Here is an 18,626-nt window from a genome sequence, read left to right as displayed (position 1 = left end):
GATTCCACGTGTCGAAAGCATATCCAACGAGGCTTCCCACTGCATTTGATGATTACAGTTTCAAAACCATTGCTTTATGGTGACAAAGTGAGGTTCTTCAGAAAATGGTGGCACCCATTGCTGTTTCTTCTCCAAAGTCCACACTTTTGCAGAACCCCATCTATTTGGGTGACTCATCTTCAAGTTGTTTTGGGGGATCTTTGAAGGGTCTTTGCTTGCATCAGAAACCAAGGCCACAAAGAAGAGACGTTTCCAATTTGGCTGTGGCTTCTGCTTCTGCCACCCCAAGTGTCTCAAAGAGCAATTCTGGTGGCAGGTTTTACTTCAACATCACTGGATTTCCTTTCCCACTTGGTCCTTTTCTGAACAGGCGCACTATTAGGACTGAGGTATGCAGTCTTGGTTTATCTGATGTTTGGATGACTACTTTGATCATTTAATTGATTTGGTTGAGGTTTTTGTTCCTTGAGTTGCATATCTATGACTTGATGTTTATAGTAATGTAGTTATCTCATGAATGCAAAAGTTTGTGCTCTCTGAATCAATCAGAAATCATCCTAATGACATTTAAGGTAGTTGTTATAAAGAGATAAACAAGTTTGGTTATTTCTTTTTGGATGATGCTGTAAAAAACCTTTACAATGTCAACATTTTTTTTATCTAATTTCTCTGGAAAAGTTATTTCACGCTATATAAGAAGGATTATTGGTTGAATGAACAATGAAGTAATTCCTGAGACTAGATGTGCAAATCACTGTATTCTCTACTTTCATTGGATTCAATTCAAATCAAATGCTTTTAACTACTTGGTGAAATAAGTTTTGTTTTGGCTTTGCATAAAAAGCTTAGTGGCATGTTGTTGGTATTTCCTTGTACATAGAAGTCATGTTATTTGTTGTGAACGTTTTGCTACAAATTTTGGCAGGAAATTTTGTTTTGGAGACACTAACAGGAAATGTTCTCTGAATCATGTTGTAGGCTGTGAAAGGTTGTATATGGCTATTCGAACAAGAGCAGGCATTAGGCTTCAGCAGTGTTTCCACAAACATAAGAATGACTGTTATCAAACTCAAATCTGGGGGCTTATGGGTTCATGCTCCCATAGCACCAACTGATGAGTGTATTCAGGTTCCACTCTGACAGCCTAGTCTCTTACTTTGAGCTTGCAAACTTGTAAATGGTAGTAAACCTCAATGAAAGTAAAACAACGTTAGTGTTTAGAAATCTGCAAACTTGAAGAGACTAATGCAAACTTTGATTCCTTATCAATGCTGCTTGGCAATTTTTATATGACTTGATCCAAGGTTACTTTTATGAAACATGAATATTGTAAAAACAAAACATATTGAGAGGGTGATTCTGTTATGCCTTCTTAACATGCCTTTTTTTTTGTTTCTTGCAGCTTATTAAGGAATTGGGGGCTCCTGTTGAATATATTGTTCTCCCCACTTTTGCTTATGAGCACAAAGTATTTGTTGGTCCATTTTCTAGAAAATTTCCCCTTGCTCAGGTGTGGGTGGCACCAAGGCAATGGAGTTGGCCATTGAACTTACCATTGGAATTCTTTGGTATTTTTCGTGCTAAAACCTTGAAAGACAATGATTTATCCACTCCTTGGGCTGGAGAAATAGAGCAAAAGATTCTAAGCTCACCAGAAGTTGGTAATTGCCACTTCTTCATACATAATTTTAGACTTGAGGCGTGTTTGAGTAAAGAACTAAAAATTATAACACTTATTTAATCAGAGTTTATTAAATAAGCTGTCTTCTATAAATTTTACAATGAAGTTTATTGAAATAGACTACAACAAAAAAAGAAAGAATCCTTATCACTAGGTAAAGTCAATAATTACATGGATCACATGTTGTCATTTGACATGTTTAAGTATCAACATTTGAAGATATTATTTACCTTGAGATGCTTTGTAACAACTTCCAATGTCCTTTTTTGTGTCTCTCTCCCTTTTCACATTACTAAATAACATGGAATCTACTCTCGTAACTTGTTCTTCCACTGATCCCTCCTTTTCATGTTCTCAAACCACATTGATGAAATGAAAGGTGGGAGAGGTTATAACACATAAGTCACTTTCATAAGCTTAACCAAATATTTGTGAAATACTGGTATAATATGACTTGTAGAATCTCTTCAAAATTCCTTTCAATCCTTGTAAATCCATGATGAAAAATCTTATTTGCTTGTGGTTGTTTCAGGAATTGGACCTTATGTTGAGGTAGCTTTCTACCACAAACCTTCAAAAACACTATTGGTGACAGATGCTGTTATTTTTGTCCCAAGACAACCACCTGAGTGTATAAGCAAAGAATCCTTGTTAGCATCTGCGAAAAATGGTTTGGCTGTGAAACTTCTCAGTAAAGGAAAGGAGGTACCTAATGAACCTGTAGTTGACGACAAAAGGAACCGACAAAAAGGTTGGGTCGATATTGTGATTATTATTGTTTTCAACTTGCACAAAGCATGTTACTTTTCATTTGACATCACTGTCAAATTGAACCAGATTGTTCTATTCTGCAGGATGGGAAAGAATGGTCCTACAAATCTTGTTTCTTGGTCCATCAAATCTTTTAGAACCCAATGCAAGCTTTGCACAGATGTCACAAAAGTTGATAGTTTCACCAATTGTTAAGACTCTGGTCTTCAGCAAAGTTCCTGAGAAGGTAATACACTATCTGTCATATAATTTATTTTCTATTAAGAATATTTTGATCTGGTTCTATTTGATGTATAGCTATTAGTTGAAAACTATCTGTTTAACCTTAAAATATTTTCTTTTTTACATTACTCTTTCCTGGATGTAGTTAAATTTATGTCAGACATATGTCCTTCAGTGTAATGTGCAATGGCGTTCCAAAATAGTATGATATCCTTCAATATTTTATACTGGAGGATATCTGTTAAAATGTTCTTGGTGGGTTCTAGATAAACAAAACTCATGCATTTTAGTAGGTTAAAATCAGTTTAATCGGTTGCACATCTGATTAAATGTGATTTAATCAATTAAGTCAGACAAGTTTCAGATGTTGCCTTTGATTTTCTAATATGTAAATCTGATATAATTTGTTCTTTTTTTATTTTTCATATTTCACTTTGAACAGTTTAATGGATTAAATCAGAAATGTCTAAATAACTTTTCTACAACTTCTAAAACCTCATTCCTTTGTCTTTTAACATCTTATCCCATACAGTTTAACTAATAATCAAACTAGACACACATCAATATTAGATCCAACATAAGGTTGATATCTTCAAATCTTCATCACATGTAGGAGGCATTGCATCACTTGTCAACAAACTCCCCCTATTTGATGCTAACAACTTTCTTTCATCTTGATAAATTATGTGTTCTTATCCAGTCTCGGGGTCATGTAAAACAACAAAATTCTTCTTCACCCTCTTTGACGTTGTTAGGACACAACCTCCTATTATGAAGGTTCATAAAAAAAGAAACAAGGGAAAAGGAAAATGAAGCTATTTGTTTTAATTCAAACAGCTGTGAAATCTGTTAGTAGATAAGTTTGTTGTTACGTTGGGAAACTTGTATATATATATATAGAGAGAGAGAGAGAGAGGTGTGTTTTCAGGTTTAGGGGGAGGGGAGAAAATTTGTTGATTAGTGGGAGGTTCCTCGACCCTTGAAGTGCAAGTGGTGTGTTTGTAAAAGAATCTCTGAAACTTCTATATGCAATTCTCAATTCCTTTGTTTGAGTTTCCTTTCCCTTTTTGAGTTTCTGATCTAGTTCCTATAAGACATCATTAAATGTAATTGTATATTTTTAAAAGATTAAGAAATCTGAAGATTATTTATCACACAAAGACTTAGATTTTCATTAATAAAAGAGATTGTAGTACATCACATTTCGTAACTTGACTAAAATCTCATAAGCACGACAATAAACAAGCTCAAACATTAGAAAGAAAACAAACACAATATATACGAAACAATCGGAGCTGAGCAATTTGCACATAAAAATTGTTACTTTCATTGAGAAGGGTTTTCCACATAAAAATTGTTACTATTCTTCTTTTCTATTCTTACTTTTGTTTCCACATAGTGCCTATTTTTCATTTGCAGAGGAGGGAATATGATATGTTAATCCCTCAACAGTATATGTGTGTTGCCCTTATGTTTTATATTTTAGGCTCTAGCTTTGTAGGAATGTCTGTTTCCTAGTTAAGTCTGGTTTTTATGCTTCATGATATCAATCATAATATATTGACAAAGTAAGATTTTTTTACATTGTCATTCAATCACAAATTGTTATTAGATAAGTTTGTTAACTTTTGCAATTACTATTTACAAGTTCATATTTACCACCTTTTCTAATAGTGTACAATGATTAAACTCTGGACTAAAAGTGAAAACTAACTAAACCAAGTTAATTCTGAGAGTCACAAATTTGAATTGAAAATGTTGAGGGAAAAAAAATAGATGAAAATGACCTGGATTGACATTTTGTGTTACTTATTATGATCCAGGTTAGAGAGTGGGTTGATAGCATTTCCAGAGATTGGAGATTCAAGAGAATAATCCCTGCTCACTTTGCTGGTCCAATAAGTGCAAGCAGGTCTGATTTTAGGGCTGCATTTGCATTTCTGGATGAGTTTCTGGTGGAAAGTAATGCTGCATGGCCTTCACTGTCCCTTCTCTTCTCATCAATCATGGGAAAAGCAGCCAGCTATTTTCCTCCAGATGACATGAGGACCCTTTCATCCCTTGACCAGTTTTTGGTGTCTGTTGGAGCTGTGAAGAAAACTGTTTCAGGAAGGAAAAGGTGAGAGTGAAAGAGAGAGAGAGAGAGAGAGAGAGAGAGAGGTGCATCACAACTTGTTAACTTTGCAAATGTAAAATTAGTATAATTTTGTTGCAGGGGGAGTTTGATCCTTAAAGATGTAAATGTTGTTTGACATTGATTGATTATACAAATAGAGAAGATAATTTGCATGAAAAAAGATCTGAGAGATATGTGAAAGGTTATTTAGAGTTAGTAACTTAATATGAGTTGGAAATCCCACATTTCTTAAAAGTATTAGGTACATTGAGTAAGGGGAACCATATATAGCTTGAAAAATCTCCAAGTTTTAGAAAATTATTTTAGTGTAATGTAAAAATATGGGTAGAGACAAGTGATGATAAAGAACAAAGGGAACCCACAAAGTTCTATGATTTTTAATAAATTTGATCTAATAAAAAGAATGTTTTCAAAACAAAGTATTATGAGAAAAACAAAATTACATAATTGAAAATCACCATGAGCTTGATGAATGAATCTATAAGTAACACAAAATTGAATGTTCTTAACCTTTTTAACAGTTTGTAAATTTTGATTATATAAAGATTGGTTGAGATTATGAAAATATGAAGGATGGAGATTGTGTAACAAATTTTTAAGTTAGTGGGTGTGATGTTAGTGTTTCTTTTTATAATAATAATAATAATTTATAGATTGGATGATAATTTATTTTGTCCACAAAATATTGTATGTTGTGATAATAAAAAAAATCAATTAACAAATATTATAGCATTAAAATTCAATTAGCATTGATAATGACATATTTTTACGTTCTATTTTGTCAGTTATTTCTTCTGCAAATGGTTGTTTTTCATTTTATCATTTTCTTTAATCCTCACACATTATTCCCTAAACTTTTAGCCATGATGCATTAAACAAAACAAATAAAAGTAAACACCAAAGGACATGTTAAAAACAACATTGTTTTAATTTTTTTTGGCACGTGGTCGATTTATTATGAACTTGGAATATTAGTAAAACGTTTGAAAATTACAATAAATTGATGGTAAAGTATTTTGATAAGATTAGGGGACAAAATTTAGGGAACGATAAGTCAAAAAAAAATTGTGTCGTGCTAAACTTAAGGGTTAAATAGTATAAAATTTATGAACTAATTTAATTATTTGGTAATTTAAGTGTTGTAACGAAAAATAAAAGGATTAACAAGATTTTCTTGCTAACTCTTGTTGTATAGTTTTTTTCTTCTTACTACCTACAACTCTATAACTATGTAGGTGCAGGAAGCAAAATCCTATGTGTTTTCTGCTCTCGAGTTTTACTTTCTACACTCCACATTTTTTTGCCCACCTCTCAAACTTTCAAAATGACCACTTTATCTTTCAAAAAAGTAACTTTAAATTACATATTTCGGAAGCTTTTCAAAACAAGTTTTTTTTTTTTAATTTTCGAAACAACATTTCCAAAACGAAATTCTAAAACATGATTTCTGAAACAAAATGTTATGAAACGTGTCCCCGAAATAAATTTTTCAGAACGAAATTTTCGAAAAAGAAATTTCAAAACTCATAAAATGTCTTTCCTAATGGATTTTTCTAAGGGGAATATTGATTAGTACCATATTAAGGTATAATTAATGATATTTGATAATGTTATGTTGAAATCTAGAATAATTAACTCTAGTAATCAAAATAATATAAACTTATGTTATGTTGAAATCTACAATAATTAATTCTAGTAATCAAAATAATATAAACTTGTATAAAAGTTTATTTCACTGTATTTATATTGAAATCTAGAATAATTAACTTCATAAATTAAAAGATAAAAGTACCCTTTAAATGTCTTTTTTATAAATTCTTTTAAATGTTTGACACTTTATTAATTTAATTTCTTTTTACGTTTAATTATATTTTAATATTTAGCAACATTAGAATGAAATAAAAGCGGTTAAATAAAAAGAAACCTAAAATTATTTACTAATTAATTTTGTTTGTGTATCAAATAAATTACCAAATACAATTTACAACATTTATGAACATTTTTATCCTTTAAATAAAATAAAATTACATTAATAATTATTGATATCAAAATTCATGTCACAATTAATTATGAACTTTTGTAAATTTCAATGTATATTAGTTATTCTTAATCAGTAAAACTGATTAGCCGGACCCTCTTTCTAAATGCTCGTACATTAAAACATGTTTAAGAAAGAGCTTTCCATAATACAATAAATATATCTTGGAAAAATGTTCTTCTTCTTCTTTCTCTCTGTAATGTTCTCCCTCTCTTCTTCCTCAGTACCAGCGGTGCGACAGTGACGGCGGTGGAAGCGGCAGCAATGGTGTGGTACAATGATGAGAGACGTTTGAGTCTTTTCCTATGGAGTGCAATTAGTAATAATAGGGGTACAGAAAGTAAAAGTCTATTTGCTACCACAAAATATTTTTGGGTCGTATATTTCAAGTAATTCGTTTTTTATTATAATTAAAATATTATTCCATTCAAATTAAGTACCTATCATTAACCTTTCCTTTCTATACTCACATCTTCTTAGTTCGTTCTCAAATAGTAATCAAAGGATGAAAATCAAAGAAAATAGACTAAAATAAAAATAAGTTAACTCTTATTAAAGTTTTGTTAGTTGATGAATCTCAATAAAAGAAATAATTTAGAAATATGGTGTTTAATAAAGGTGGGATTAAAGGGGAAGACTATGGGCAAAAGGGTTTGAACCTTGTTATTAAATCCCTAAGCATGATTATGACATTATGACAAAACCCCATACCAATGTCATGATAGTAAAAGAGTACTTTTTTTTTTTGCTGTGGATCTTTTCACTTCTTTGTTATAATTGGTTTGGTGGAAAGTTTGTTTCAGAAATATAATTCTTGGGTATGTTTTTATTAGGAAGTTGAATTTATAGATGTTGAAAAGGAAACATCAAACATATATGTAGGGAGAATGGAGTAATGTTGTTGGCCACAAATATAGTGACTACTTATTATAATGCTCAAGCATGTTGATGGCAAAATTAATAGAAATGTATTAGAAAAGCACACTTGCAATGCTTAAAGTATCCAAAAGGTAATAACTAAAACTTGAAAGGATTAAAACTACACACCAAATCTAAAGAATCAAAAGAGTGTAATCCATGCAAATACAAAAATGAAAAATAAGATTTCTCTTAAAAGAAAAAGTTAATCATGACTTTCAAGTAGCATGGCCTAACTATAGATAACATTAGATGGGAGTGGTTAGAAGGATATGGCCCAAATCAGGTTGTCATAGAATCTAAGTGGAAAATTTAAGAGAAATATAAAATAATGAGAGAAGAATAATATATTATTTCTTGGTTTTGCTTACAGAAAAAAAAAATAGTGAATGATTCCACATTATCCTCCAACATTAATATAATAGGCACGTGTTTGGTTGCACATCTTATATCTCATTGTTTAAATCACATCAAATAAGAAAAATAATAGAGAAGTTACAAATAGTACCTTCTTTTGGTGTGTAGAGAGAGTTTTGAAACCCTAATCTTTTACAAGTTTCGTTAGAGACTTGTTTGTTTATGTGAAATTACACTAACCAATTCATTATGCAAATTTTCCCTAGAATAGTAACATGGTCAATTAATGTATTTTTCACTTTCAATATCACTTTTGCAACACAAGTTATAAGATAGACATTTCTTATATATAATCCTCCTAATTCACCATTCACCACATTATATATATGCAAACTACCATAAATTTTTAATACATTGGAACAACTATCAAATTAGACATACTATAATTATAATATGTTTGGAACAACCATGTTGTTTTTTTCACCAACATTATCATGGTTTTCTCAAAGTATAGTTTGAATGTACACTATACTGAAATTATCAATGGAAAATACTCAAAAAAAATATTAGCTTTATTATTTTGTTAAAATCTTTATTGTGTTAAAATTAAAATTTATATAAACAAACAACCTTTATTTATTATTAGAAATTAAAGAAATAGTAATGGCAATATTTTAAAGAATTACATGTTTCCATGTTAAAATTAAAATACACAAAAAGTTTCTCATTTATTATTTTTTGTGACTTCACAAAATGTCATGCATGTCCTACCTATATGACCAATTTAAAATTTTCATTATAAAGTATTACAAGAGCAACAAAATTCAACATGTTTTTCACATCTAACCTAACTAAGAAACTAGAAGATACACATTTTCTTTACACATTTAATCCTCCTAGTTGGAGGGTCACCTTGACTAAGCTTAGCCACCAACTTACTTTTTCATCAATTTCATATTATATTATATTATATTATACATACATATATATATATATATATATATATATATATATATATATATATATATATATATATATATATATAAAATGAGAGAGAGAGGAATCCTATGAAATTTTATATTTTTGTTTATTTATCTTTTAACTTTTTGCTTCTTTTATATATATGTTTGTGTGAACCACAACTTTGATAATGCTTAAAGGCATGCATGCTTCCCTACATTTATGCAATATGAATTCTTTCTCTATCTCCTTCCCACAAAATAATTTAAAAAGGACAACTTTTTCATTACTTTTCTTTTCCCTTAAACCACTCTAGATCTTTCCCAACCCCACTGGGTGCCCAAGTTTGTGTAAAAGTTAGGTTATTATTAATTTATTTTTTATAAATAAAAACTTCAATCCAAGTTATTTATTTTTTTGTAAAACAACAACATGATCGGTTAATATTTATTGGCTTATGATGTTTAATCCTTTTGTTTGTTTTGGACAATATTTTAATGTAAGACATGATTTCCCCATTTTGTTACTATGAGAATGATCAAAATTTATATAAATAAATACATAAATAATAGAAAAAGTAACTAAGTGTAGAAATAAAATATATATGGTTCACATGAGGGTTTATGGTACGTTTGGTTGGAGCAAAATGCAGAAAAAAGGTTTGCCACTGAAACTTAATGGGTTAATGGGACCTATAGTCATTCCCACATTGAGTGCATGGTATGATGGAAGGTGGAACACACAACAAAGCTTTAACATGGATAAAGGGTCATTCTGTTATACCCAACATTCTAATCATTGCCATCAAGATAATCACACTAGTTTCTCAATCACCTTTTCTTTGGAAGCTTTTGGCAAATGAAATTTCATACTTATGATTAATTTGATTGTTTACAGAGTGAATGTCATGGAAGAGTGCCTAACTTAAAAGTTGTGCATCTGAATTACGAGTTAAATAATACAGGGTTAAATATATTTTTTGTTTTTTCAATGTTATGTAAAAGTTATAATTCATTTATTTTTAAAATTTTAGGTTAAATACGTTTTAGTTTCTTAAATTTAAAGTCAAAATTGGAATTAGTCCCTCTTTAAAATTTCGGTTTAATTTAGTTTTCAGATTTATTTGACGTTTCAAATGTATTTGAAACATTAAATAAATAATAAAATTTGATTAAAATAACTAAATTTACATATTTTTAAAAAGTTAAAAGACTAAATTGGGTAAAAGTTTTAAAATGGACTAATTTCAATTTTTACTAAATGTTAAAAAGACCAAAAACATATTTAACCCTCAAAACTTTGACTTAATTTAGTCCCCAACAACAAAAATGCGTGAATTTAGTCATTTTAACCAAATTTTCCTAAGTTTTCAATGTGTTTCATGATAATATTTGAGTTGTTTACATTGTTCAACATATTTTCACATCAATATTAATTGATAAATGCGTTTAAAACTTCAAATAAACATAATAAAAATTGGTTAAAATAATTAAATTCACTCATTTTTAAAATTGAGAAATTAATTGGAATAAAGTTTTGATAATACATTTTAAATTTTATTAAAAAGTTAAAGAACAAAAACATATTTAACCCAATTATATATAAAAGTAAGGAAAAAACCTTTGAAACAAAAAAGTTCCTTTAACATTGATAGTAGGGATAAAATAGTTATAAAAAAAAAAGTAAATTTTTATATTATTAAAGAAAAAAAAAGTGAAGGATAATATAAAATGACTTTAAAAATTTGTTAAGAGTGAAAATATCACTTACCTAAAAGTAATATCACTTTCAACTAAAACACAAGTTTATAGATTTTTTTTTCATGTATATTGTTTATATCACCCATCTTCACTAAATATAGGTATTATGATTTTGCACTTGAACTTCATAAATAGTAACACTTCTTCTTTATGTTTCTCAAAAGATATTGAATAGTAGAAAGATTTATGAAATAAAAAATATATATTAATGAATTTTTTGAAAAATAAACTATAATTAAATAGAAACTAACCCAAATAAAAGTTCAAGTTAATAACAATTTTTAAAATAATAGTAGTGTAACCATGAAGATAATTAGATATACTCTTTTAAGTTTAAAAAATAGTATAAAGCTTTTGAGTTTTCATAAATGAAAATGAAGCTTAGAAATAATAATAAAAGAAAAGCTGATAATAATCGTTTTTTAAGTTACTGAATTGAGAAGCACTGAATTACTAAATTTAATTATAATGTAATATTTATTGAATATTACATTATAAAAATTATCTTCAAATATATTGAAATAATATACTTTGGATAATTGGGAAGGGGAGATTTTTAATTTAAGATTCTATGAGTTTTTGTAATGAGAAGTAATCTTATTGATTTAATGTCTCCATGAGTCCTTATTTATATCCAAAATTTTAGATAGGACTCTTTCTTTTTTGGCGTCTTAATTAGGTCTTTATTTTTTTAAAATTGAATTAAATAGGGACTTTCTATCAAATTGATCAAACGACGTTAAAGATTGTATCACCTGACATGCTGACAGTGTTGTTTTTACATATGTGTCATTAAAAACGTGACTCAATTCTATTATTTTAAATTTTGAATTAAAAAAATTAACTAAACAGAATGGAAATTCAATTAAAGAAAGGGCAAAGTTGGAAATTGGTATTATACATTCTCTCTGCAATTGCTATGTCGAAATGAAATTGGGGAAATTTGAGTCATAGGCCTCATCATTCATCCACAAAATCGTTGTTGTTGAAGTAGATGCAAGTGTTGGTGGGGAAGAACATTGGTTTGAAACAAGTTGAAGCACGACCACCTTGCTCATCTCATCGTGGCCCACCACCGCTGTTCATCTACACCGTTAGTGCCGTTGCAGAGTCGCGAGCCTCCACAGCCATCACCATCAGAATCGCGACACACCCCCATCATCTTCTTTGTCAATCAAAGCACAAAATCGCAGAAACCTAAACAGAGAAAACCAATTCGTAAAATCATCATCGCGCGCCTCCACCATCATCATCCTCGTCGGAGCGAAAGTCACCGCCACCAACGCTATGAACCCCAATCCGTGCAAAGCAGACAACCCAGTCGCACCACCCAAATCGCCAACCTCTATGAACACCGCGACACAGACAAAGTTCGTCCAATCTTACCTCGCGCTACCATGGACACCGTTGTAACACCCCTTCTCGGAATGTCACAGAAATTTTTTCAAAATAATTGTTTACTTTTAAAGGCACAACATTTAATATTATTACTGAAAAATACATCGAAGTATTAGCGAGTAATTATTAGATTACAAACCGAATATTAAAAGATGTTTTAAAATTACAAACCATAACAAATTAAAAGTCTGCTTAAAGTACAATACTTCACAACAATTTATTTTCGCACTTTAAAATTTCCATGTAAATTTCCCAACACGCTCCTCGTTCTAAACTTCTTCAGCTTCACCTGGAACATCATCTACTCCCGTATAACGATACGCGTTATACGATCATCGTAGTCACACAAGTAGGGTAAGCTAACCATAACCATAAAAATAATAATTTACAGATAAGCGTACACACTATAAATATCTAATAATATAAATAACGTATTAATAAGATCGTAACACCTCTGCCAAAAGAACTTAATATCATAATTGTAATTGACTAGGCAATTTATTCATAAGTGAATTTAAGTTTGTTTATCCTCTTGTACTATATCATGTAAAGCTAGATAACCGGAAATTTCTTCGGACACGACTCGAAGTTATCAGACTTATTGATTTTGTCCTTCACACGCAGCTAATGGACACTGGTCCTTCGCACGCAGCTATTGGACCTATCTCGGTTCTTGTCCTTCACACGCAGCTATTGGACACTGGTCCTTCACACGCAGCTATTGGACACTGGTCCTTCACACGCAGCTATTGGACACTGGTCCTTCACACGCAGCTATTGGACCTATCTCGGTTCTTGTCCTTCACACGCAGCTATTGGACATTGGTCCTTCACACGCAGCTATTGGACCTATCTCGGTTCTTGTCCTTCACACGCAGCTATTGGACACTGGTCCTTCACATGCAGCTATTGGACCTCGGATAAGAGTCGTCCTCCACACACCGCTTTAGACATATCTTCCCGGTTCTTCAAGGACTTACGAGTAAAAACATTGGTGAGTAACATCCATTCACCAAGCACAATACTCAGCACGAGTTAGAATTTTACGGGCTAGATATCTGTATTTCCCTCGAAAGGGTAAAATGATAGAACTCGTATCCACCTATCGCCTTATATAGGCAAAAAAAAGGAAATTATCCTTTTTAACTACCGAGATAAAGCATAAAAATATTTTTGATTATACACGATAAGAATATAAAATTCTGAAAGGCTATCTAATTAAATCCCACGAAAATAAAGTACATGTCAACTTGCATTAAATACAGAAATCACATACAAGACAAATTGCTGTCAATTTCGGCCTTCGCTTAATGTTTCACCCGTAACTTACTTTATAGAATTCTGAATGAATTGATTCTTGTTTTGTTGGATTCTAGATTTAAAAACCTTTCATATGAATGCTAACTCGTAATTTTTGGATTAAAGGATCAGCTGCAGTAAAATGTTTAAAATAAACATTTTCGTCACCTTTTTCTGTATTTTCAGCTATAACCTTTCTTTATTGTTTTGGTTATTACTCTCTCCACATAATTCCAAATAATATGGTTCTTTTTCGGTTAGAAAATAGACTCAATAAGCTTTCTTTAGACACTGGAATTAAAATTTTTGGACCACTGTACTAACTGCAGTGAAATTATGAAAATCAGCATTTTCTGAGCTTCCTAGACAAGTGTACATGACTCACGGTGGATTTATAACAAGTTCAAAAAAAAAAAATGAACCTTTGCTCCAATTAAGACAATACCACATGAGAGGGTGCCTTGGTTCGAAATCTGATTTCCAGGACGAAGTTTGAGAAGTGATTATAATTGGACAACTAAGATATGGTCCTATGTTCAAATATGGTAGGTCCAAAAAAATTCTGTAGCAATCACGTATTTTTTTTTCAGAAGTAAGAATTAAAGAATAGTATTTAATTTTCAAAGCTACCAAGCCTAGAAAGTATGATCAATATATTATCTTATTATTCAAGTTCAGTGCAACTTTTAAAAAAATGATGTTCTTATGGGTAGTGATGGATTAAACAACACAATTTGTTATATCATCCATGTAGTAAAAAAAACAAAAACAAAACAATGGAAACCGAGAATCATGGCCTGAACATAAAATAAGATTTTATCAATCAAAGTAATATGGCTAATAAAGAAAGGAAACGTATAGAGAGGAGGATAAATAGGTTGATGTATATATATATATAGGGTTTAAGATATTAGGTGGTAAGCGTATTTAATTATTATTCTACCATAGTTTAGAAATCAATATGCTACTGCCACTATGTTCAGGGTACACATACCAAGAGAATTTAGTACCGTGAGAGATGTTCTATAAGGAAATATAGCAATTAAACTATTCTAAAATTTTATACTACTATAGACCATTACGGCTGGAATTGGAATTCCAATGGTATAAAGGAATAAATTTAAAAACATGTAAGTATGGTAAGTCTGACACAAGAAGCATGGCTCTAAAGAAAAAGAAATATATAACTAGACAAAAGAGAAGACTTACGACAATACCAACATGCACGCCTCATAAAAGTATAATTCACATCCAAATTCTTCATTGTCTCATATACTCATATTAATATATATGAAGCAACAGCCTTCGGTTATTCTCTATTACCAAACTGTTTCATGCCTCCCAACCAAAGTCAGCAAGCGTAACCATAAATTAAAGAAAGACATCGGCTTACAACAATCATATGACTGGAAACACACTTTGTGCAGAACCGTGAATCAACACTTGTTCAACTAGATTTATGATTGTATCATATTTATCAGAGTTGATAACGAGTATATCTTACAGCAAAAAGATTCATGACCAGCTTTCAAGATACGATATGCATCTCTACCGATCAATCAAGATGCAACAGAATGCAATTCAAGGTAATCATACAATTTCTACAATGAATAAAAGAAATGGTTTAGCTCCCCTACCTCTTTCTCCAGCAAAGGTTGGTTGGTTCCTTAAGATTTTCAGCCCTTACTTTGTTGATCTAAGTCTCCTTCTTCCTTAGTTTCTCAACTTCTCCGGCAACACTCCAATTTTAGATATCTCTCCCGTTCATTCTTTCAGTTCTTGCTGTTTTTATTTTCTTTTCTTTTCCTAATGAAATTCTATGATTTATTAGCAAACAGACGGTCCCTCCATTTCCAGATAGGAATCGTGTTGGTCACTAGAAAAGGATAATATTGGTTCTTAAGGTCAAAATTTCGTTCAATGTTTCCCACAGAGTCGTTTCATGATGAAAGTTTTGTCTTGATGTGTGCACTTAAGAAGATATTGTGCTATGCTTACACAAAAGGTGACCCCAAGGTAAAGGAAATAGACTATAACCGTGAAGAGTGGAGAAAGCAACAACAATAAAAAAAATTATCAGATGAAGTGGGGAAAAAGATTGGTCATGGTTGAAAGAGAAAAGATTCATGCTACTCAATATGGCCCTTAGTATGCACGAAGATAAATTCTTCATGTGGCCAATGTATATACATCATAGTTCAAGCTTTTAGAACAAAAAAAAAATGAAACCAGGTTCACGTATTAAGACAATTATTGCATAAGAAATTTGTTCCACTCTTGAAATAACAAACTTTCATATTTGAAAGACATAAAGTAATCTAACCCATGATCCGCATGGCAGACAAAATGGACTACTTTCAAATAAGTGGAAAAATATAAAATTTAAAGGAATTGAATGAAAAGTTTCCAACCTTTGTCAAAAAAATAAATAAAATAAAATAAACAAAAGACAGAACAAACTTTTGGTGCATCAAGAATTGTTTCATCCAAGTATGTCTTTTTACTAAAAAAATTAAATGTGCCCCGAAAGGACTGTATGTTGATGTGGCTATTTTTATTCACTCTTTATTCATATATGGCACAAAATCCTTAACACTTTACGTGATCATTTGACTAACCATCACACTCCAAACTTTTATGACAACCATAAATAGGCAAAGTTCTCGCATGCAATTAAATTAAGAAAAGCAAGACAAGTTTTACAGAATCCTAAAGCCATTTAATTCAATAACCATGGTAATTTAACAAAGTAAGTAATATAATAGAATTACATCTTAAACACTTAAATACACAATTACTATCACAAAATAAGAAATTCTTACTAACTGAATATTAGTTGCAAAATAAATTATCTTATAGTATTAATTTATTTTTGGGTCTTACAACCGTCGCGAGAACCTTCAGACCATGTCCTTCCATCATCGCGAGTGCGCCGCGACATCTTTGTCTTCTCCACTATCGCATAACCAGTAGCGTGTTCCTCTCTGCCAGATCGCAAGATTCAATCTCCTCCACGCTCCAACTGCAAGCACTAAAGCTATCGCTCCCCACCATCACCGGACTAGCAAAGCCAAACCAGAAAAACCCAAAAACCCCCAAATCTGGTGACAACAGAAACCCCCAAATCTGGCGACAACAGAAACCCTCAAAAAGCATCCAAAGCACCACTGTGAATCTCTATCCACCTCCTCTAAGCCAGAATCCCAATCACAACCTGCAAGGGAAACCACCTTCAAGGTTCGTGCATTCCCAATTCAAAAGAACCAAAACGCAGCCATGGAAATTTGGGACGCAGGAGCGAGAATGTGGAGGTAGAAGAAGAAGTAGAAAGTCTTTATTTTTCCCACTTTGCCCTTTCAAAAAGCTTATTACACCATCATGCATTCATAACTTTTAATACAAAATTAATTTATAATGCCACGTTTCATTAACTTAAAGTTTGACCATGCCACGTAATCAACACTTAAGCGGTCGTTTGCTTAATTTAACGGCAGACCTTTAATTGCTCAAATTTTACAAAAATAAAGACTCAATTGAGACGCCAAAAAAGAAAGTGTCCTATTTGAAATTCTAGACAAAAGTAGAAACTTATGAAGACATTAAACCTAATCTTATTTAATCTTATCAAACTATTTTAAGTGAAATTTTTTTATCAAAATTTAGTATAATGCTCATATAATTTTTAATACCTTACCACTTATAAAAATAAGATATTATAAAATTTGTAAAATAAAATAGATTGTCTCAAAATATATATATATATATATATATATATATATATATATATATTATATAGAATTAATATAGTTATCTCCAAAATTGTAAAAATAAAATGTATAAAAAACAACTAAAAATAACTTAGAGTTTTAGAAAACTCTTATACATAATAATTACAATAAATAGAAGAAAACTACTTCGAGTCATGATGATTTCATATTTCTGATGCTTGAGCCGATATCTATCATATAGCAGCAAATGGACATGTAAAAATGAATGATAATAAAAGAAGATCAAAGTATATGAGCTGATGGATAGAAGAAGTGGTGCTTATGGTGGATTCGGACTAGGTGAGGTTGCCTAGTTATGGAAGGAGGCTTAAGGTCTCTCAAGCCATGACTTTCAAGCAGAGAAAAAGAAGTTGGAGTGATCTCAATATCATGTCAATACTATAATCAAAATTGTCTCATACATGGTATAGGGTGCTAATTTTATAAGGAATTTAGCCCTTTAATCGTGCCTATTATGCATGGTTGTTCATCAGTCGTGATATGTGGATCAAATGTCACATGGAAAAGCACATTTAATGGATTTAACATATGTGGAAAAGCAAAGAAAACGTGGGCATTGGTTGTTGGACGCTGACGTTGGGCATACACATGGGCTGCTGGGCAATTGCCTCGCTCGGTGTGCCTAAGCACTCGTTAGGCGATCCGCTGCTTTTAAAGATAACTTAGTTTGTCATGTTCTACTTCTCTTTGGTGGCTCATCCTTTAATTCTTCTTGCATCCTCCTAATCATACCCCTTGTAATTGGTTAATTGGCTGGACTCAACTCATCATCTCTTCCCTCTTGAGAAGGATTTTTCCTCAAATATGTAAAGTCTTCTTCAACATCAACATCCTCTACAAAAGGTCGAAGGTCAGATACATTAAAAGTAGTATGTACACCATATTTCTCAAAAAGATTGGAAAATCTTCTTTTTTAAGATGAAATCAAACGAAATCCCCTCCTTTTAAGATAAATTTATTTTCTCTCCTTATTGTGATATTTTTCATATCTCACATATTGTTGTTGAATTTTTGTTTTAACCCTCTCATGAAAATCTTTGATGAATTGTGATTTAGATATCTATTCTTTGTAAACAAAATCAAAAGAAATAGAAAGAAGTATTAAATCCAAAGACGTGAGAGGATTAAAATTATATACAACCTAAAAAAGAGATTCTAAATTCTCCATCATTTACACAAGTCTCAAAAAAAATTCTATGTGAATCATGTGTATCTTTTCAAATAAGATAAAATTTGAATTTTTCAAAGTTCATATAGAAAATTCTTTATCAAATAAATGCATGAGGGTGAATTAATG

The 18,626-nt window shown here is 31.1% G+C and overlaps 1 protein-coding gene across 1 annotated transcript; it reads left to right on the top strand.

The window, feature by feature from the left end:
* The first annotated feature begins 55 nt into the window (after positions 1-55).
* Positions 56-4,988, top strand: LOC108343848 (uncharacterized). The gene is made up of 6 exons (XM_017582258.2): positions 56-389; positions 979-1,128; positions 1,403-1,661; positions 2,214-2,432; positions 2,536-2,678; positions 4,498-4,988. Exons 1-6 carry the CDS (start codon positions 105-107, stop codon positions 4,795-4,797), a joined length of 1,356 nt encoding a protein of 451 aa, XP_017437747.1. The 5' UTR covers positions 56-104; the 3' UTR covers positions 4,798-4,988.
* The last annotated feature ends 13,638 nt before the right edge of the window (positions 4,989-18,626 follow it).

The sequence above is a fragment of the Vigna angularis genome, chromosome 8, assembly GCF_016808095.1.
Source record: "Vigna angularis cultivar LongXiaoDou No.4 chromosome 8, ASM1680809v1, whole genome shotgun sequence".
Classification (NCBI taxonomy): domain Eukaryota; kingdom Viridiplantae; phylum Streptophyta; class Magnoliopsida; order Fabales; family Fabaceae; genus Vigna; species Vigna angularis.
This window is presented reverse-complemented; position numbering and strand designations above follow the sequence as displayed.

Excerpts from the sequence above, each read along its gene's own strand:
- LOC108343848 (XM_017582258.2), top strand. The coding sequence starts at position 105 with ATGGTGGCACCCATTGCTGTTTCTTCTCCAAAGTCCACACTTTTGCAG. Across the intron at positions 390-978 it reads GGCGCACTATTAGGACTGAG|GCTGTGAAAGGTTGTATATG; the intron begins GTATGCAGTCTT and ends ATCATGTTGTAG. Across the intron at positions 2,433-2,535 it reads CAAAAGGAACCGACAAAAAG|GATGGGAAAGAATGGTCCTA; the intron begins GTTGGGTCGATA and ends TCTATTCTGCAG.